This window comes from Gekko japonicus, unplaced genomic scaffold, assembly GCF_001447785.1.
Source record: "Gekko japonicus isolate JY-2015 unplaced genomic scaffold, Gekko_japonicus_V1.1 scaffold554, whole genome shotgun sequence".
Taxonomy (NCBI): Eukaryota; Metazoa; Chordata; class Lepidosauria; order Squamata; family Gekkonidae; genus Gekko; species Gekko japonicus.
Window position 1 is genome coordinate 52,576 of NW_015171520.1, and position 21,973 is coordinate 74,548.

Genomic DNA, 21,973 nt, shown 5'->3' on the forward strand with positions numbered 1-21,973 from the left:
ATGTTTAATGGATACCTTATCTTGTAGAGCTAGAAGTGCTGGTGACACACTTTTTCAATGTAAAAGGAGAAACCCCTTCCAAAGACAGACAAACACAGCACAGGGAGTTAAATGGAGAGTGTGCCTTCCTCCTCCCCCCCCCCCTTCATTCCTGCAACCAGTCAAGTTTAGACAGAATAAAATCTAGCTAAAACCCAACTCGACAGCCCAGGAGACACTGGTGGGATTATAGACTGTGTGCTTCTGTTATTCTTTGTTGAAACACACTGAGTTAAAAGACAAGGCATGGTGATCGAATTGCACAATACTTAGTCTGGAGTTTCCTTACCGGAAATCCTCATCTGAGAGCTTCTCCATGTGATGGGAGGAAAGGAAACAGGCCAAGAACACTTCGTATCAAAATCCAGAATGACTCTCCTGACGTAACAGTCTCTGCTTGCAGCCCTGCTGCCCTTGATTTATTTCTTGCTCTTGTGACAGGGTGCTCAAGTTGCTTTTTTGAGTGGAGCAGTGAGTGGAATACAGCAGCCCAGAGAGTGACAGATGAATTATCAGAGGGGAGTACCAGCGGCAGGCAAGGGTAGGTGGCATGCTCCTAATATCATCTTCTTCAATATCTTTTTCTACTGAGGCACGCTGAGCTTGTGTCTAGAAATATATCTGCAACTTGTCATGGACAGAGATCTTGAAATTGGGGTTGTTGCAGCACTATTAATACTTTATTGGGAGTTGTTTTTAATCTAAATATTATAAATATTTTATCCTTCTCCCCCATTTTCTTGGGTGTAAGCTACATTGAACTTAGCAGGGCGAAGTTTTGAGTAAATATGCATGAGCTGCTAGTTGTGTGGACACTTTCTTGTAACTTTCAGAGAAGGTGGGAAGCCCCTCCACTTCTGAATGCTATGAAAAAGACTCTTGTCGGGGTGAGGTCCTGCCTTGAAATCTGAATGTGTGTGAGAACAAGCCACAGTTATTCAGTGTTGGGTGGGAATGTGTTACCACACCCCAACGAACAAGTGAACATACGTCCAGATTAACATGGGGAATTGGCTTGTGTGTTTGTGCAGGGTCTGGGAAACCAGGATGTTTAATCTATAGAGATGGGAGTGAAAGTATCAAGTTTTCAGTTGGGAAAAGGATGACAGAAAAGCAATTTAAAGAATTAAAAAGGAATATATGGAGTTTATTGAGCGATTTGACTCAAGAGGGGGCTTATTTTAAGCAAACATTAGCAAATACTAAAATAAACCACAAATAAATAGCACATTCCTTATCTCAACAATAAAACAAAGTTAGAGTCCAGTGGCACCTTTAAGACCAACATAGTTTTATTCAAGGTGTGAGCTTTTGTGTGCACGCACACTTCATCAGACAATGAAATGGAATTACAGATCATACTTGTATATATACAGGGTGGCTTGTTAAATTAGCATGCAAAATAATGAAGATGGGTTTTAACAGATAAAAGGAATGACAAGCTGGGTTTCTGGTTATCATCTGTTTGGGGTGGGGGGGGACAACACAGGTAATAAATATGTCAGAACTGCAGAGTGGTGTACCTAAATTGTGAGAATTCAGTCATTAGATCTCATCCATCTCCTTTCTAGCATGGAGGCAAACTTTAAAGCATCTTGGCTGTGTAGAGTATTTTTCTTGTCACCAGAACACAAAAGCTGACACCTTGAATAAAACTTTGTTGGTCTTAAAGGTGCCACTGGACTCTAACTTTGTTCTATTGCTTCAGACCAACACGGCTGCCCTCAATCGACGAAAGCTACTTTAATTTGGAGTTACTTCTAAGTAGAAAATGTAAATGGGGGGGAAATGGGGGAATAGAATGGAGGAGAAGTGGGTCTGTTGGAGGAGAGGTGCCCAGTGTTCCAGAGGTGAGGCCTAAATTGCAGAGAGGAGTTAAGTGCCAGCTGTAGTGCAGTGTGATCTGGAAAATAAGGGAGATAGATCAAGGTTCCGGTCACACGGAGAATTTGCCATGCGAGAGGGACGGCTTGTGGGCGGATTAAACTGGCGCGATCATACAGCAACATCTGGCAAGCATCACACGCCCGTCTCCAACCTGTAGCATCCGGCCGAAGAAGCGGAGTTAAAAGATACTAGGGAAAATGCAGTATCATCCGAAAAACGTACAGTGCGGGCAGGCGTCTGATTGCGGAAGTGCTGGTATCCCATTGTATCCAGCACCCGTCCACATCCCACGCATGTGCACAAATGCAGTACTGCTTCGTTGCCACGCTTCACATGATTGGCGGCGGATGGCCTGAGCACAGAGCCTTGGGGAACGTCAGATCGTGATACCGCGCTTCATTTTGCTCCAGGTCTAAAAAGCCTCACTTCCCCCCCAGATTATCTCACTTGTGTGACCAGGACCCAAGATGGGGAGAAAAGATACACCTGTCCTAGTCTGTGTAGATATCAGGTGAAAGAAGGAGAGATCCAATGTGTTTCCTCATGGCTCCTGTGTTAAAGGAACAAAACACTTGAAGCTGCCTTATACTGAATCAGACCCTTGGTTCATCAAAGTCAGTATTGCCTATTCAGACTGGTAGGGTTCTCAGGCAGAGAGGTCTGTCCCATCTCCTACTACCTAGTCAGCTGGAGATGCCAGAGGTCTAACTTGGGACCTTCTGGATGTCAAGCAGATGCTCACCAATGAGCCACAGCCCCTCCTTGTTTTTCTACAAATTATTGGTGACACTACTACATACTCTAAGGTGCTCAACTTAATTGGCATATTTCAGGGTTGATTCCTACCACTGAAAATAGATTCTAGAGCTGAGTCCTGCGTCAAACTAAGTTGCTTTCTCTTGAACACACTAACCCAGAATGGGGGCGTGTGTGGAATAGTTGAAAACTAGCTGAAATGATGAGATCTCTGAATCTTATTGGCCTATGCCAGAATGGACGGCACTGGGGCAATATGCATTTTGGAATAGAGCTAATGGTTGCATTCAGGGGTCATTTCCTGCAGGAGCGCACAGGAGCGGAGCTCCGGCAGTAAAGAGCCCAGGGGGCGGGCACATGCAACAAGCCCCACCCCCTGCTCCCAGTAGCCCTCAGTCAGAGCAAGAAGCAGCCAGGTAAGTTGTAGAGCTCCCCCGCCCTCCCAGCCAAAACAGTCCAGTGGCACCTTTAAGACCAAGCTTTATTCAGGTACAAGCTCTCCCTCTTCTGTGAGGACAGATCTGCACGTTCTCCCCCCCCCCAATAGCTAGCAATCCAAAACAGTGGGTGTTGCCTTCTGACACACTTCCGGTGATGTCAGGGGGTGTGGCATATGCAAATAAGCCATGCTAATGAGTTATGCTAATGAGCTCCTGCACCTCTTTTTCTACGAAATGACCCCTGGTTGTATTTGAGAAAGTCTCCACGGGACTTAAACTTCAATTGAATTGCACTTAGGAGCTTATCTTTTGTCTTCAGCAAACTTATTTTTGTGCTGCTGCAGAATGCAGTGCAGAGAACTAATGAGCTGGGATAACATTTCAGATGCTACTGGGGGTGAAGGATGAGGCAGCATTCAGCAAGGTCCTAAAAAGCCCTGGCTCTGGTTGAGGACAGCTGAATACTCTTTTGGACCGCATGTGTATGAGACAGGGCCAGGCAAGATTTAGATCTGATGAATAACTTGTCAGTACAGGGTAAAGGGCTGTACTTGGAAGGAAGTGTGGTTGGGGGAGCCAACACTGAGAAAAGGTTCAGCTCAGTCATCTGACCCAAGAACACCATTTGAGTCCAGCGGCACCTTTAAGACCAACAGTGCTTAATTCTGGGTATAAGCTTTTGTGAGCTTATCTGCAGGGCACTTTTTTTTTTTTTTTAAAGAGGTGCCAGAACTCTTAAGAGGGAAATGAAGTTTTCCATCTGTATACTGAAAACTCATGAACTTTTAAACTTTTTAAAAAGAATTTTGTTAAAGAGGCATGTTCCCCAAGAAAAAAGCCCTGCATCTCACTCAAGTTACAGAGCAGCCAGATACATGACTCATTGCTGGCATTCCATCCTGCACCTATTATTAGCACACAACAGAACACAGTTAAGACATCACTAGGAATTGCTTTTCTGCTGACATAGAGTGGTATCTGGTTGCTTATAGTCCATATTAGATCAGCTCCTCCATGCAAGATCTTATCCTGCTGCCTCTTGTAATGGGATGGTAAGTTTGAAAAAGCTGGTGTGGAAATCTGGTTCCTTTGGGGAAAGGTGTGTGGGAGCTGGGGGGGGGGAGAGTGTGTGTTATGATTATCAGGCAATGGGGTTGGAGAGACAGAGCTTAAAGGGGATGTGCATCCAAGTTGTGGGTATGAATGCAAGGTGGTAGACACATGCACCAAGGATATCTCAGTAGTGGAAAGAAAAGTGATACAAGATCCCTCTTTAAAATGCTTAAACTCTAGAAAAGATTAGAGTTCTGCTTTCCTGGCTTTCTGCAAAGTAAACAAAACTGAAGTATTGAAGAGAGCTTTTCTATGCAGGCAACAGGGTCACACTGTACAAAATGCACAGTTACTTGGATAAATCATTAGAGACTGTAGCCTATACTCCTGTGTATAGCTTGCTGTAAGTAGGATCCTACTGTGTAATTCTTGCAGTTTTTAATATGTCATGTTAATATTTGAGCTGTGCTTCAGTTCTGTTTTTAGATGTGTTGTTGGCTCCACAACGCTAATTCTATTGCATTGTTCAATTAATGTCCCATCCTGTTGATTGTATGGACTCACTCTGGGTAATCCACTTGAGTCCCAGTGAGAAAGGCAGACTATAAATAATGGAAGTCAATAAATAAGTATCTCATGGACAATAAATTGTCACAGAGCTGCACAAAATGCTGAGTTGATTTTGATGAGCCCAAATAACTTCTCTGCCTTGCAAAAGAAAGGCCCCGTTCACACACAGAATTAGCCACGCGATAGGGACGGATGCCGGGTGGATTTTAAGGGCGCGGTCACATGGGAACATCTGGCAAGTGTCCCGCACCCGTCGGCAACCCGTCTTTTTCCTCCGAAGAAGCTGAGTTAAAAAATACCTGGGAAAGTGCACTATCAAACGGGTTTGTGACGGACTTTCCTGTGTGATCGCTCCAGCGCACTCCCATTGCGTCACTGATCCCTCGTTGAAGTGCACCGGAAACACGCGGCGGAAAAAAAAATCCGATTCACCTGCCCTTGCGTATGATTGCACAGTGGCAGGTCAAATTACTTCAGAGCAAATAGCCTCACTTCCCCCACGTGTTATCTGGCACATGTGATCGGGGCCAAAGTCAGTTTTTCAGGGCTAATAGGGTGACTTAGGCCCCGGTCACACGGGCCGGATATCACGGGGGGGAGGCGTGGCTGTTTGCCCCGGAGCGAACTACAGCACGGCCGTGGGATCACACATCCCGCCAACGTCCGATGGTGGTGGTGGGGAGCCTGGGGAGGTGCCGATCAGACGGCGCGGCAAAGAAGCGGCGCTGCTATGGCAAACGGGGTTTTTTTTAACCCAAGTATGCGCTTGCGCTGTTGGGTGCTTGTGCGGATCCTGTGGAGACTTTTTTAAAAAACCCTTCTTTGCGACGGGACATGGGCGGGCGCCAGATGCCATGGGATTCCACTGGAAACGCAATCAGGCGCCTGCCCTTGCCCCGCAGTTTCCGGAAACTAGCACCTCCGAGGTACTAGTTTTTTACCCCGCATCTTCGGCGGGAAGCCTCGGGTTCGCCACGGGAGTTCTATGCTTCCCAGATGTGACGGTGTGATCGTGCCCGGAAAATCCGCCTATCTTCCATCTCTGTAGCGTGGCTAATGCTCCGTGTGACCGGGGCCTTAAATCAACATAACCTCTCTAAAACAATTGAATTCCTTATAATTATAAAGGAAAGAGAGCTCCTGAATTGAATGAAAGGTAGCACTGTGGGTATGATTTCCCAGGTTTACAAAAAACTTTGGTTTAAAAGAATGTATTGAATAAAATAGTGTTCAGCCCAGCATCTTCTATAAATGCACCATTACCTCTATCTTGGTGCTTTAAACAACCAACAGTGAGTGAGCTATTAAAAACTGAACTGCTACAGCCCTCACGTTACCGGCATTAAGAACAACTTTGATACTGGTTTAGCTGCATTGGATCATCTTACAGCAATTGCCATCTGCACTTAACTGCACATATATATATGGTTTGTTTTGTGATATTTTATAGTATTTATAGTATTGTGTTTCCACATCTGTGTTTTATTGTATTTTACCTGTTGTACGCCACCTTGAGCCTGCTTATATAGGCAAGGCGGAATATCAATCGAAATTGATAAATAATAAATAAACACTTTCATTAACTGAAAAACTTCATAACAGAGGCTTAGTTAATGTATACCCAATCATCTAGTATGAATATCTCCATGAACAACTTTTTTATTCAGTCCACACTTTGTAATCATCCGGAATAATATTAAAAAGGATGCTCTTCCATTTTTAAAGGAAATTGGCAAAATAGATATGTGATCAGAATCATAAGATATGTTGCACGATATACAAAGTGATTGAAAGTTGTTTTTGTGTGCCCTGTCACGATTAGGTTTTTACAGGGCTTTTTTTGTAGAAAAAGCCCAGCAGGAACTCATTAGCATAATAGGCCACACCCAACAGCCGAAACTCATTAGCATATTAGGCTACACCCCTGACAGCACAGCTCGTTGGGATATTAGGCCACACCCCCAGGTTACCAGATGTGTGATCATCCAGCCACACCCACCTTTTCTTCTTATTCTGTTTACCTTGTTTGTTGTCAAAACCCAGGGCTTTTTTTGTACCAGGAACTCCTTTGCATGTTAGGCCACATACCCCTAATGTAGTCAGTCCTAATGAGTTTGTGCTGTTGGGTGTGGCCTGTTATGCTAATGAGTTCCTACTGGGCGTAGCCAACTCAGGAGGCAACCAGAACTCCGTTCCTGTGCGTTCCTGCCCAAAAATAGCCCTGGGTTTTTACATGACTTCAGCATCACTTCACTAGCCCACCTGCTCTGAGACTGATAAACCATGCCTCTTTTGACATTCTAACTTTCTTTTCAAGATAAGCCAAGGTCAGGAACTCTGCATGTGACCCAACCTGAATCTGGAGGCTTTTGTCATCATGGTCTGTGAGAGAGAGGCCCACCTAGAGCCTCATATCTACTGAACAGAGGGAATATGGAAGACAAAGAAACATCTGGGAAAGATCTGATGGAGCAGGAGAAACCCTGTTGTGATGGAAATCCTGAGCAGATGATTGAGATGACTGAGAGCGCCAAGGAAGTAGAATCTGCCTGTGAAGAAAAATATGAGCAGGCGAATTTTGCTCCTGAAGGTATTGTCTAAACACTTTGCTCTGATGTGTGTGGCCATTGCTCCACATTTTCTCAACTGGGAGGGAAAAGTGCAGCTCAAAACCACTGACTGCAAAGTCACCCCTGAACGGCCATAAAACAGTCACAAACCTATGCAGAAGGTACCATAAAACCTGATGATCAAAGGAAGCAAAAGCAGCATGTAGTGTTGAGGCTACCATAAAATACGATGATCAAAGGAAGTGAAAGCAGCGTGCAATGCAGAGGGGAATTTCTGTTCCAACATGGGTTTGGTATAACAACAGAGGGAAAAGCCAATGTAGAATCAGCCTCTGAGAGAAAAAGGGTTAGTCTCAAAGGCCATAGAAGGTTATTTGGCAGCATTTGCTGCTAGGTCAGAGGGTGTGTCTACCAGCAACTTTAAAGGTAGGCATATGTTGGAGGGATGGTCATATGAGCCTTTGGTGAATGATTCCTGGTAGCCTTTTTCTCCAGGCTGCTATTGATGAAGGGTTACAAAACACGCTGCATTAGGACTGAGGAGGCAGTGCTGTTTCAAGCTGTGGTGCTGCAGTGTCAAGAATGTTGCTGGCATCCTTGTGATGGGATGCAGAGGAGGTTAGGCTGGTGATAACACAGGTCTAAGACTGATCAGCATGGCAGGGGGCTCAGTGTGGTCCTGCAGACCCCAAGAAACTTTCAGCTATGCCTGGTGCAAGCTCTGGCTGTTTTCATGAAGTTAAGGGGCTGACTATTGGATATAAATGATTTCGTTACCCTCTGTGTGGCATAATTTATGGGGCCAATAATTAAACAACAGAAGAATAACACTAAGTAAGGCATTATCTTATTTTATAATTTTATTTTCTGCTCAGGGCTATCTCTATATGAGCAGTGATAGATAGATAGACAGACAGACAGACAGACAGACAGACAGATTGATTTTCTGCTCAGGGCTATCTCTATATGAGCAGTGATAGATAGATGATAGATAGATAGATAGACAGACAGACAGACAGACAGACAGACGTAAAGGGGCGCAGCCCTAGGCTACCGTTTCCAGCATAGCAGTGGTTTTCCACTGATGCAATTTCATCTTGTCCAAGATCAGGTCACCAGCTTGGGAATTTGGCACCCATTCATTCCATCTTGGCATTACTTCTATGGCAGCAAGATTAGGGCTGCCAGCACATGCTATTCAGAGAACTAGATACAGTCAGAGTATCCATCCCTCCATTCATAATAAAGTGCTCTGTCTGCAATGGAGGAGCCACTTAAAACTTGAAGAAAGACTCCTGTGGCTGGAGGAACTTCCCGTGACTGGAGGCAGGATGCCCGCCATCAAGCAGTTTCCAGAAGAATTCTTTAATACAGAATTTCCATTTCTTGGGCAGATCTTAGAGTTCATAGTGCACAAACCTGCGCATAATGGGGCTTCAATGTGTTCAAGGATCTGGGAGACGTAATGCATTGGTGGTGTCTAACCTCATTTCTAAACTGAGGGTCTTAGGAGACTTCCCAATATTGCAAGCCCATTTAAAAACTTGTTAAATTCACCTGTCCATTTCCTGATGTGTGGCTCCTTAATTTTAACCTTGCTTCTTGCTTTCTCTTCTAGGCCTGCCCCTGGGGACAACAGTCAGCTCTTGCACTGTACCTTTGCCTTCTTGCAAACGCTGCCGCCAATGTCTTCTGCTTCTGCTTCCAGCAATATTTGTGCTCTTTATTTGTGCAAGGGCTCGGATTTCTCTAAAACAAGCAGTTCTCATTCAGCAGGTATCATGTCGCAAGGTGCTATAATGAGTAATGCCTTGAAACCTCCTCCATAGATTGTTATCCCCACTCCCCACTCCCCACCACACTCCAAACTCAGGCTATTTAAAGATCAGCCAGAGTTGGACTTCTTTCAGAAATTTTCCATTTGCTGCTAGACTTCTCATGAGGCTGAGTCCCCATTCTCTGAGTCAATCAGGAAGACCACTAAAAGACCATCCCATTCTGTGCCCGATCACACTGTGTATCCCATTCATGTCCCTGACTAATATTTGCTCCCTTGAGTTCCACGGAACAAGGAAAAGAGGTTGCAGCTGGGGGGAAATGGCTTCCGAGCACACTGGTCCCTCTAAGCTGAGTTAGTGTGAGCCAGCTCACAGGCTTTTAGCCTCCGGCTCACACATTTCTGCCTTAGCTCAGGAAGGAGGGCTCCAGCGCAAACCGATTTAGACAGCAGCCAAATCGCTCTCTCCCAACTTTAATGCCAGTAGCTCACAGAGTAGGATTTTTGCTCACAAGACTCCACAGCTTAGAGGGAGCATTGATTCCGAGTACCCTGGTCCCTCCTCCCAACTCTAGTATGTATGTGTATAGTGTGCGTATGTATGTGTATATACACACACACACATATACACAATCTGTCTCTTGTTCAACCTTGAGTGCTATCTAATTTCTTATCTGGGGAAGGGAGGAGAGGTGTGAACCTTTGCATCCCTGCCCTATTGATACACAAATCTGTGTATATGAAGAAATGCTTCTATTTAGTTTCCAGATAGCTTTCCCTAGGCAATTGCAAAGGCATAATGCGACAGGTGTGTGTGTTTGAACATAAGAACATAAGAGAAGCCATGTTGGATCAGGCCAATGGCCCATCCAGTCCAACGCTCTGTGTCACACAGTGACCAAAACCCAGGTGCATCTGGAGGTCCACCAGGAAGGCCAGAACTCCAGAAGCTTCCCCACTGTTGTCCCCCAGGCACCAAGAACACAGAGCATCATTATCTATAGCATGTGACTAATAGCCAATCATGGACCTCTGCTCCATATGCTTATGCAATCCCCTCTTGAACTGTCTATGCTCATAGCCACTATCACTTCTTGTGGCAGTGAATTCCATGTGTTAATTACTCTCTGGGTGAAGAAGGTCTTCCTTTTATCTGTGCTAAGCTTACTGCTCATTAATTTCATTGAGTGCCTACAAGTTCTTGTACTGTGAGGAAGGGAGAAAAGTACCTCTTTCTCTACCTTCTCTATCTGATGCATAATTTTGTAAGCCTCTATCATGTTGCTCCTCAATCCTCATTTTTCCTAACTAAAGAGCCTTAACCTCTTAAACCTTTCTTCATAAGGAAGGTATTCCATTCCCTTAATCATTTTAGTTGTCCTTTTCTGCATCTTTTCCAATGCTATAATATCTTTTTTGCGGTGTGATGACCAGAATTGTACACAGTATTCCAGATGAGGCCACACCATAGATTTATAAAGGGGCATTATGATCCTTGCTGATTTGTTTTCAATTCCCCTTCCTAATCATCCCCAGCACAGCATTTGCCTTTTTTTATTGCAGTTGCATACTGAGTCAACATTTTCAGTGAGTTATCTACCATGACACCAAGATCTCTCTCCTGGTCAGGTACTGCCAGTTCAGATCCCATCAATGTAAATTACAGTAAGGATTTTTGACTCCAATCTGTGTTACTTTGCACTTGCCCATGTGAACCTCATTTGCCACATTGACACCCACTTGCCCAGCCTTGACGGATCCCTCTGGAGCACCTCACTGCCCTGAACAACTTAGTGTCATCCGCAAACGTATCCACTTCACTGCTTACTCCCAACTCCAAATCATTAATAAACAAGCTAAAAAGCACCAGACCTAGTACCAAGCCCTGTGGTACCCCCCACTGCTTACCACCTTCCACTGTGAAAATGGCCCATTTATACTCACTCTCTGTTTCTGGTTACTTAACCAGATTTTGTTCCACAAGAGGACTTGCCCTCTTATCGCATGACCGCTGAGTTTACTTGGGAGCCTTTGATGAGGAACTTTATCAAAAGCTTTCTGGAATTCTAGGTAAACAGCATCTACTGGGTCACCCTTGTCCACATGCTTGTTCACCCCCTCAAAGAACTCTAAAAGGTTAGTGAGACAAGATCTTCCCTGACAGAATCCATGCTGATTCTTCCTCAGTATCATGGATTACAACAAAATGTTTAGGCATTTTTGTTCCAAATGACTCTTTGATATTCCTCCTTTGTCATTCAACTGATGCCCATTCTATCCACTATGTTATATACTGATTACATATAAAGACTGAATGCTGAATGTTTTAAAAGAAGAAGGAGAAGAGAAGAGATTGGATTTATACCCCGCCCTTCACTACCCAAAGGTGTCTCAGAGCGGTTTAAAAACTCCTTTCCCTTCCCCTCCCCACAACAGACACCCTGTGAGGTAGGCGGGGCTCAGAGAGCTCTTGACAGAAACTGCTCTTTTTCAAGACAAACTCTTTTCAGAACTATGGCTTGCCCAAGGTCATCCAGCCAGGTGCAAGTGGAGGAGCGGGGAATCAAACCTGGTTCTCCCCGATTAGAGTCCGCACACTTAACCACTACACCAAACTGGAGTTAACAGCTGGAAAAACTCAAGGGATGTTTTAGAGAAACGCCATTTAGATCATGGGTGTCAAATATAAGGCCTGGGGGCTGGAACCAGCCCATCTAGGGCTCTTACCCGGCCCTCAAGCAACTGGCAACTATGGAAATGTAAAGTACTCCCCCTTTTATGGTATCCTTTGGGGGGGGGAAACTAGTCTTGCATATGATTGAATACATTTATTGGGGCCTTTGTGGGTTCTTCAGTAAATCATTTGTTTTCACTGCTAGGAATCAATTGCTTTTGTTTGTATTTTGAGTAAAAATAATATTGTTAATTGGGTTTGCCTGTGTCCTTTTTTATCTCTGGCACCTGGTGCTACATTTTATGGCACACATGGACTGGCCTGACAAAGAGACATTTGTCAGATCTCGTAACAAATGAGTTTGTCAACTCTTCTTCAGATCATCTGAAATAGAGCTCTTTTTGCAACAGTCCCATACATCACTAAACCAGGACCTGGAGGACTGGGACCACCTCCTTGGCAGCCTGTTTGTGGATTAGTTTTGCAAAGAAGGCAGAGATCATCCTCTTATCCGTGCAGCACCTTCCAGGAAGTTGCAGGATGTGGACCCTGCAGATGCATCCGTGGCTCCTGGGCCCACAGCCCTGAAGCCCCCCCCTTGCCTGTCTGCAACCATCCTGCCATCTGGCATTTTCACTTGGCCTAAGGCAAGGTTTCCCCTTAATGCCAAAGAGATAGCATTTAGTCACGGCTTTCCTCAGCTCTATGCCTCCGTCATCCGTTGTTTTCGTCAGCTCTGCTGCTTTTTAGTTTGTCTTCCTTGTGCCCACTTGTCTTGCTTCCGCTGACTTTGAGCCATGTCTGGATTATTTCCTGGATTCTGCTGCTTTGGAGTTTGTTTTCAATGGATTTACTGCAACAGGATTTTGCAAAAAGACAATAACTGACTGCAGGCCACTAATGCAACAGAGAGGCCTTCGGAGCACAAGCACTAACACATACTAACACACGGCAGAGAGAGAAACAAGAGGTGGGTTGAACTGCAAGAGAAAAACATTCAATAAACCCTAAACACTAGAGAATGCTCCACAGCTCCCCCTAGGGTACAAGTGGACCAAACCAAACCACTCTTTCTGCTGTATTTACAGTAACTAGACTCATAGCAAGATCAAGATGGGTGGCTGTGTTAGTCTGTCTGTAGCAGTAGAAAAGAGCAAGAGTTCAGTAACACCTTAAAGACTAACAAAATTTGTGATGGAATATGAGCTTTTGTGGGTCACTGTTCATTTCTGAAGAAGGGAATGGTGACTCATGAAAGCTCCTACCCTACCACAAAATTAGTCAGTCTTTAAGGTGCTCCTGGACTCTTACTCTTTTCTACTAGGCTCTTAGCAGGCTGTCGGTTCTCCAACAATCCTCTCTGCCACCTTGGCACTTCTCTTCCTACTAGGGTTCCCAAGTCTTACCTTTATCCACAGCGGGGGACTCCAGGCTAGCTCCGGGAGAGCGCGCGCGCAAACTCTGTAGTTTTAAACTCTGTAGTTTTAAGAGTCTACGGAGTCTAGGATAGAGGAATGTGTACTAAAAGGGTAGGAAGTAGGCTTGCCAAATCCCCCGGGGGGTGGGGAAACCCCCGCCCCAGAGGCCTGTTCCCCGCCGCCGCCTGATCGGGCCCCGGGGGGAGCTCCACCCCAACATGCACGTCACCCAGAAGTGACGCGACTACGCCGGGCACACTGGGAGCGGGGCCACGACCATCCGAGGGAAAACCATAGAGTTTTCCCTCAGATGACTGTGGCCCCGCCCCCAGTGGGGTCACATGAAATTGTAAGCCTACTTCCTATCCTCTTAATACACACTCCTCTATCCTAGACTCTGTAGACTCTTAAAACTGTTCTCAGTTTTTTAAGTTGATTTCTGAACTCCGGTCACATCTTGGTTTGTGGGGGAGGGAGAAGTCTTTTCCATTGGGGGAGGTGTAGGAGAACTAACAAGTATTATGTTTTCCCTTTTGCAGTTCAGCACAGAATACCCCTTTATGGAAATACATTGTGGGTTCTGTCGCATTATTTATCGTAATCACCTTCCTGGTCATCTTTGCAGATGGTAAGCTGGCTGAACTTGAAATGTTTCTTCCTGGTTGTATTAAATGTAGCTGCATATCCTCAGACAGCATGTCAAAAATATTTGTGGATAACGATTCCCACCATTCAGCCTCTGCTTTGGTAACTTTTGATGACTGGTATGAGTTGATCCTCTGAGTTGCTGTGAAAATATGGGTCAGGATTCTGTTTTGGGCCCACCTGCCACCTGATCCTATAGCAGAATATTGAACTGAGCATCAGGGCATGAGAATAGATGCCATGTGGCACTGTGGCCTCACATGTCCTTTACACAGACAGAATGCCACTGGTGGGGCCCTGCTGTTTCATGCTTACATGCTGTGAATATAACATCTCCTCTGCTTTCTGCAATACAAAACATCATCCTCACAAGAGCCAGGGTTTTTTTTGTAGAAAAAGACCAGCAGGAACTCATTAGCATAATAGGCCACACCCAACAGCAGAAACTCAGTAGCATATTAGGCCACACCCCTGACAGCACAGCTCTTTAGCATATTAGGCCACACCCCCATGCCTTCCCTTGGCTTGCCTGGGTGCCCCACGGCTGCGGGAAGCCCAGGCAAGCCGGCCCTTGGACAGGCCGGGGAAGGCATTTAAATGCCTCCCTGATCCTTCCAGGGCCCCCCCTGGCCTGCCCACTTTGGAGTTGCCAGGGGGGGTTGCTCTCCAGGCCTTCCCTCTGTAGCCACGCATGCAGAAGTTTTGGCTGTAGTGGGCGTGGCCAACTCTGAAGCCAGCCGGAACTCCATACCTGTGCGTTCCTGCCCAAAAATAGCCCTGACAAGAGCTAAACACGACATTGGCTTTAAATAAATGTCAAGACTGTATGGGTCAGCAAAACGAAGCCTGTAGTTTATATCCAGCCCACTCTGCTGCTTCCCTCTTCCCACAAACCTAGAGCTGAGAAGGGGCGTCTGATCTGACAGGCCACTTCTGGAAGCGAAGGAATGAGGCACGCTTCCTTCCCATCTCAGGAGAAAAGAGTTCTGTTAAGTCCAGCGCTTAACAAATAGTCAGAGAGTGATTTCAGCAAAAACTCAAGTTTAATCTTCAACACGAACACTTCTCCAACACGGTACAACATCTGATAGCCCGAACAGCTTGTCCATAGTAGCTGCTCAGTATTTAAACATTTCCCGGCTAATATAGCCACGCCTACTATACACATAACAACCAATACGATTGAGCGTATAAGAGCCAATCACCTTTGTTCCCGCTTACAGCTTGCTTGAACGTGATTGGACACATTTGCCTTGGGCTTTAATCCCTGCCCAAGACGAAGCTTAACATTGCTTCCCTATGAGGTGTTTCACATATATCTTAATGCATTAATGGCAGCTTCTGAATACATTACAAGCTCGTGACTGGGGCTGTGTGGAATGCAGAAATGATACCCTCTAAGGGGTAGAGGAAATGAGTGATTGCCTGAGCTCTGGCACATGAAATTGTCTGCCTTAATATATTTGCTAGTTTTTAAGGTGCCACAAGGCTTAGCTCTTTTGGCTGTAGCAGATCAATGTGGCAGCCTCTCTGGAAACAGCGGCTGGAAACATTAAGACATTTGTGCATGTAGGTGCTAAGGGCACCTGGGATACATGTTGGATCTTGTGCAGTCAGTCTTCTTTCTATCTGTGCTTCCCGGTTAGATAATATGACACTGTGAACGATCTGTTTCTTCCCCAGTACTAGCAAGAAAAAGAGCTGAGCCTGTCCTGCCTTGTCACTCTGTCCCGCTTTGTCACTCTGTCCCGCCTTGCCCAACTGACTGGATTAGATCTCGAGGAATGTGCTATTACTTTTCAAAAGAAAAAAGGAACTGGACCTCCAGCCAGAGTTTCTGCTTGTCACAGGAGGCCTCCTTGATCACGTTTAATCCCAGCCTGGAAAAGGTGAGAAGCATCAATACCGTTGCCTGCCAGGCTGTTATCTCTGTTGTACAGAGAGTGGGGTTGTGAAGCTTAATGGCAAAATACACAAAAATTACAACCAAATGCATGTAATAAAAGCCCCAGTGTTTTTAGTAATGAAAATCAATGTGCGTTTGAAAGGGGACTGGTGTGTGTGTATATACTTAACCTTTCCTCTCCCTAGCTATCCTTTTGCTCAAAATGGCCTTCCCTTCCCACCAATTGCCCTGTGAGATCCCAGATAAATATTTACCATGGCAAAAAAGAATGCAGAAAAGGAGGTGGAAGACAGTTTAAAGCCAATTAAAGTTATTATGGATCATCACTCTCAGTTATCCTTCCTACCTATCCCCCCTCCTGTTCTCTCTGAAAGGCTGCTGTGTCTTTTCATTAAAATCCTCTCTGGGTTTGTTGAAGCATTTCTTTACAATGGTTAGATGATGATAATAATAATGATAACAATAATAATAATCATCTTTCAATGTATTAATTGCTCAATCCTGCAGAGCTGCTGGCTCTGAGCGATTTATAGTTACTCATATACACACGGGACTAACAATGATTCAAAGGGGTAAGGGAGGACAACATATAAATCTTTAAATCACACACGTTTGCAGTCAACAGGGAGTTTGTTCAGCTGTAGGGTCAGACATGTTCCAACGGCATTTTTCCCTCAGCGTGGCTTGATGTCGTCAGCTTTCTCCAGGACTGCTTCAAGTTGCAGCGCAGCACTGCCACTGCCTGGCTGGACGGCCCATTACAGGCTTTCTTGATGCCGAAGAGTTCTTTCTAGGCTTTCGATCTTATGCACTGGACATTCCATTTGCCGGCTAACATCTCCCCCACCGGGGGGTTTAGTGTGCTCACCCTCTCTAAGGAGTGGTACCCATTTTATCTACTCGCCGAAGTTTTCGAACCGCTGAGGAATCCACTGGCATCTCTAAGGCTATGTATATATATCCAATATAAGGATCATCTTAGACCAGTTGCAGATGTATGGAGGAGCAGGGCTTTTTTTTCTGGTGGAACGTGCTGGAATGGAGTTCCAGAACCTCTGTCACAAAATTCTTCTTAAGATGTATAAAAGTTCATGAGTTTTCAGTATACAGATTGAAAATTTCATTTCATGTGTCTTGATAGTTCCAGCACCTAGGGTTTCCATTCCCCCAACGAGAGTTTACCCACTCTTGCGGCCCCAGATCCACTGGCCCTGATGCCCCCAAAGAGCCTCATGTGCACCAATGTGCCCGCCGCAGTGACGTCACCTGGAGGTGACATTATCACACCGGGCACATTGCAAGGGGGACGCTCAATCATTTAAGGAAAAACAAAGAACTCTGGGACTGGGACCCCACCACCACCACCACCAGCCAGATAAGACCTTGCAACTCTACTGTTACCTCTTTTAAAAAAAAAAAAAAAAAAAACCTGGGGAAGAGCAACATTTCTGGCCTGAGTCATGAATAACCCACAGCACCAACCCATGAAGATGTTGGTGTGCCACCAAACTATTGTAGTAGGAAATGAGGGTTGTGCTTGGGCTGGCAGTGGCACACTAAAGAGAGCTGAGCACCATCGGCCCTGCCTGAGCTTCAGGGTCTTGCTTCTGTTGCCTGAGCAGAGAATTGGGCCAGCAGGCCAAGCAAAATAGGTTGATCTGCTGCTGTTTGGCTGTTAGCTACCCTTGCTTGAACAAGGAGTGTATGCTATGCTGGATGTAGGCTGTAGAAGAAGCAATAACTACACTGCAAAAGCAGCATGAAGGAAGGTGGCATGGTATAGCCTGATCTTGTCATATCTCAGAAGCTAAGCAGGGTCGGTACTTGGAAGGGAGACCACCAAGGAAGACTCTGCAGAGGAAGGCAATGGCAATCCAGCTCTGCCTTCACTTGCCTGGAAAGCCCCTTGCTGGCGTCGCCATTAGACTGCTGTGACTTGACAGGCCCTGACGTACATAAATTCAACATTGTACTTTCCCAAGTCCCTTTACATAGTGTCTGCCCTAACTCAGTTTCAAGGAAAGGGGGCCGGTAGACTCCCAGGTGACATTACATATAGGCCGCCAGACAACAGCTGCATGTGATCAAAACAATTTGCTGTGCTTGTGTCATTGAGAGGCAGTGTCATAGTTTTCTGGACCCCATAGCACTGGTGCATTTGTATAGTGGGGAGGAGCAAGAGTGCTGCCAGAGCACCAGAAGCCTCCTTGACTCAATCAGCATAGGATTCATCCCCAAATATGTGTGACTGCTCAAAGCAAAACTCAGAACAAGTGCCAGTAAGTGCAATTCTTTTTTAAAGAAAGAAAACTGATTCTCATTTGCTGACTACAAGTCAGGGCTCTAACGTGCACTCCTTCTTGTCTCGAAAGGATTTTGTGATGACTCACAAAGGCAAAGCCCCTTTTTGGATTGGTCTCAAAAGAGAGCCAAATGAGCCCTGGAAATGGACCAATGGAGAAAATTCAACGTGAGTTTTGTTTGTTCCCTCATAGTCTTGACTGGAAGGCCTCAACAGTTGATATATCTATTGTTTGGAACGTGATGGTGGGTGAGGTCATTTTATTGCTCTGAACGTTGTCATTCTGCACAATACTTAGCTTTATTGTGACTTGGGTGCTGGAAGTAAGGGCGGGTTTAAGGCTTAGGGCCTCCTTTCGTAAAGCCCTCCCTCCCCACTACTCACACGTAGGGTTGCCAGCCCTCAGGTGGTGGCTGGAGATCTCCGGGGGTTATAACTGATCTCCAGGTGATTGTAGTTGATCACCAGGAGAAAATGGCTGCTTTGGAAGGTGGACTCATGGCATTACACCCCAGTGAAGTCCCTCCCTCCCCAAACCCCACCCTCCTCAGACTCCACCCACAAAATCTCCAGGTGTTTGCCAACCTGGAGCTGGCCACCCTACTCACACACCCTGGCTTAAGCAAAACTGTATTTATTACAACAGGAGCGAAACACAATTTGCATCACTTGGGTCCCGGCCACACGGCAGAATAAAAAACAGGCGAAGTGTGGCTAATCAGAGCCGCACCAAAATAGAGACGCCACGGCGGGATCCAATTGATTCCCTGAGCCACGGCGCCGTTGCTCCCCGGCATGCTCAGATGCCGGGGAGGAAGCCACGGTCAGGAAGGGGAGGCTGCCGAACTGCGCATGTGCTGGGGATGCGCCGGTGGAAGGATGCACCAGCGGTCGCACGGCCGGCCTTGATGCGGCCTTGCCGGAAGAACCACCTCGGTAGGTGGTTTATTTTTGCTGCGGCGTTTTGGGCAGAAGGGCCGGATCGGGGACAGGTGCACAACGCTTCCCAGATGTTGCGGTGGGATCGCGCCCGTTTGCTGTGCCCCCGATCCGTCCCTCTCCCGGCCCAAAACCTCTTGTGTGACCGGGGCCTTGGTATGGTACTCCCCACCCACAAGCTCCTTTCCTTCCCAGATCTAAGGTCCAGAGTCTGAAGATGAGTGATGGCTTCCTTCTCCTTCTCTCTCTCACCTTTTCTCAGTAGGGTGAGCTAAGCAGTTGGATCAAGATGGAAGATCAACACAGCCGCTGAGAGAGGGGGAACCAGTTTTAAAAGGCTTGTGCTAGGCACACAGACATGCAAACGAGGGGAACTGGGGATGAGAAACATAGAAATTAGAAATAAAAAGTGTCATTTCCAGATAACTTTAACCTCCTAGTAGTTACATGTCCCTTGTGAAGGCAGGCCAAGCGTCCCAGGGTTGAAAGCTGACAGAACTGACAAAAGACCTGTGATGGGGACAGCCTCTTGTTCCACCCTGCACGCATCCAGCAAATCCCTGCCTACAGGGAAAGTAGGTAGATACTAAGCGGCATCAGCCAATGAGAGCATCCTGGAACACGCTAGGTGCAAGGCAGGTCAGCCAGGCTGTAGCGTGAGCTAGACGAGGCATGGGCACAGCTGGCAATGAGTGCTCAGAATCTAGCTGCCAGGTTGAATGCAGTGTAGGTAATTTGGCAGTAGCAACAGGTTCGTGGGCAAATCTAGAAATCAGAGTCCAAATACAGTCCAAAGGTCCAGAGTCACAAGGCAGGGGTGGCAGCGGCAGGGTTGGGCGTAAAGTGATGCGTTGCTTCCACAACCAGACTCCCCCTTTCTCTATCATCCGCCTTGCTGCTGGGTTGCATCATGCATGTACACACACACACATCCTTACTGTCTGGATCCAGGTGTCACTGGTCTCCTAATCGCACACTCCACTGTCTTTCCAACATCTCATGTTGAACCCTCCTTCGTCTGTGCTCCAACAGCCCTGGAGACGGGGGAGGCAAGGTGGATAGTGGGGTGCTCCCTGATACTGAGCCATGGGACTGTACAGCTGGGATACTGCTATCGGGCTGTGAATCATTGGTAGGCAGTGTGGAAGTAGCCTGTGGGGTGGGACCTTCTTCACATGTCCGTTCCTCTTCTGAAGATGCCTCTGGCCCTTCAGGGTTAACTTTGCCCAGCAGCTGACCCACAACAGAGAGGCTGTGGAAACTCCGGGAGGGGGGAACTAGGGGCTGTCCATCACAGGGTCCTTTGGAGTCCCCTTCCCACTAGTTTGTGTTTCAGGGGAAGGAGGGAAATAATGTTTTGACCAATCAAAAAGTGGTGGCGGTGGTGGAGCTTGTGCAGATATCTCCTCCAAAAGGTCCAGACCGATAAACTGTTTCCCCAAGCACATGTGGGTTTTTACAGACAGCAATGCTGGAATTGTGTGCAGAGCTAAGAGCAGGGTCATTGCAAATTCATCTGTACAAGCGTTCAATGATAATGACGACAGCTGCAAGAATTTTATATGCCAAATATTGGAAAACTATGGTGATACCAACAAAACAGGAATTTGTGAATAAACTCTTTGAAACAGCAGAAAATGATAAACTAACTTTAGAAATGAGATTAAGCAAAGAGTGGACATTTCAAAAAACATGGAAAAAGTTTTATGATTGGTATAATGTAAGTACAATAGAAGATTAGGCAATTATGGCATAATGGACTTGAGAACACAGAAGACAGAAGAATGGAAAGAGATAGAGCGTTTCTATTAATTAAGTAATTGGTTATAAGCATATAATGTAACTGTACTCTTGGCATACATGTTATGTGTAGTAGAGTGTCTGTTTGTAGTGTGTAGATTAGTTTGTTGTAGATTATAAAAGAAAAATTAATAAAAGTGTACCTATGGGTACTTTAAAAAAAATGATAATGTAAATTCTATGCATCCTTTTCTTGAAAACTGCTGTTAACTGTATTCCCCTAAGAAAGAATCTGTATCTGTTGGGACTTGGCTACCTCTTCTTTGATACAAGCTTTATGGTGTTTGTATTACAGGCTGGAAATAATTGGAGAAGGACATTGTGTTTATCTAAACAATCAAGCCACTCCTGTCTCCTTAAGATGCCGCACAGAACTCTTTTGGATCTGCCGGAAAGCTGAAGCAAGCTGAAGAGGAAGAAATAACATGGACAGAGGGTGGCTTTGGGAGAGAGGGTGTCAAGTAGGCACCCCTAAATATGTGGGGTACTTCAAGGGGCAATCCTCTCCCCAATGCTATTTGACTTCTATATGAGTTCCCTCACCCAGCTGGTGCAGAGTTTCGGGCTGGGGTGCCATCAGTATGCTGATGACACCAGGTGTATCTGTGAATGGATGGCCACCCAGTTCCCTCCCCGCATAATTCAGCCACGGGTTTGGAGGCCGTGGTGGGAGGGTTTAAAAAGAGCTGGCTGAGACTGAACCCAACAATGACGGAAGTTCTGTGGCTGGGGGGTGGGGGTCAGGATTGGGGCACAGACTTCCCACCCTTGATGTGGCACCACTGACACCGGTGAAAGCTGTCAAGAATTTGGGCATGGTCCTGGACACCTCCTTATCGATGGAGGTGTCAAGAAGTTTGGTTCATTCAAAAAGGAGTTCTGTTCTAAAAAGTTTGGTTCAGCCTGGCTGAGGCCTGAAATTGTTTGTCTCTGTCTCCAGAGTTTCACACAGTTGTGCTAGGAAGAGCATAGTGTGGCCTTGCACCTGCAAGATAAGATGTTCTTCTCCAGCTTAGTTCTCCAATTAACACTCCATTCAATTAGCCTGTAGGAGGCAGGGGAGGAGTGCGCTGCAGATCACCCCACTGCCCTTCTGACATGGACAGAGAACCAATGAAATCATCCTGTTGCTGATTGGTTTACCTGTAACCAGTGTTCCCTCTAAGCTGAGTTAGTGTGAGCTAGCTCATAGTTTTT

At 46.1% G+C, this 21,973-nt stretch overlaps 2 protein-coding genes across 3 annotated transcripts in view; one reads left to right on the plus strand and one right to left on the minus strand.

Annotated features, from left to right (window-relative positions):
- Positions 1-390, minus strand: part of LOC107117342 (killer cell lectin-like receptor subfamily B member 1B allele B) — a 12,996-nt gene extending 12,606 nt beyond the window's left edge. Inside the window, exon 1 of the mRNA XM_015419440.1 lies at positions 329-390. Coding sequence (XP_015274926.1) covers positions 329-357 — 29 coding nt within the window. The 5' untranslated portion in view covers positions 358-390. The remainder of the gene's footprint in view (positions 1-328) is intronic.
- A 93-nt stretch (positions 391-483) lies between these two features.
- Positions 484-21,973, plus strand: LOC107117337 (C-type lectin domain family 2 member D-like). Of its 2 annotated transcripts, none has more exons than XM_015419433.1 (6): positions 484-580; positions 7,063-7,335; positions 13,729-13,812; positions 15,513-15,718; positions 18,108-18,205; positions 21,072-21,973. In XM_015419433.1, the coding sequence occupies exons 2-6, from the start codon at positions 7,179-7,181 to the stop codon at positions 21,184-21,186; spliced, it is 660 nt and encodes a 219-aa protein (XP_015274919.1). In that variant the 5' UTR covers positions 484-580; positions 7,063-7,178; the 3' UTR covers positions 21,187-21,973. The 2 variants fall into 2 exon arrangements, with proteins under 2 accessions (XP_015274919.1, XP_015274918.1); XM_015419432.1 differs by lacking the exon at positions 484-580 and adding an exon at positions 4,080-4,174.

What these genes read in the sequence shown, in the direction of transcription:
- LOC107117337 (XM_015419433.1), top strand. Translation starts at nt 7,179, where the DNA reads ATGGAAGACAAAGAAACATCTGGGAAAGATCTGATGGAGCAGGAGAAA. An exon ending in CCTGGTCATCTTTGCAGATG is followed by an intron (nt 13,813 to 15,512) that starts GTAAGCTGGCTG and finishes TTTCTTCCCCAG; the next exon opens with TACTAGCAAGAAAAAGAGCT. An exon ending in TTAATCCCAGCCTGGAAAAG is followed by an intron (nt 15,719 to 18,107) that starts GTGAGAAGCATC and finishes TTGTCTCGAAAG; the next exon opens with GATTTTGTGATGACTCACAA.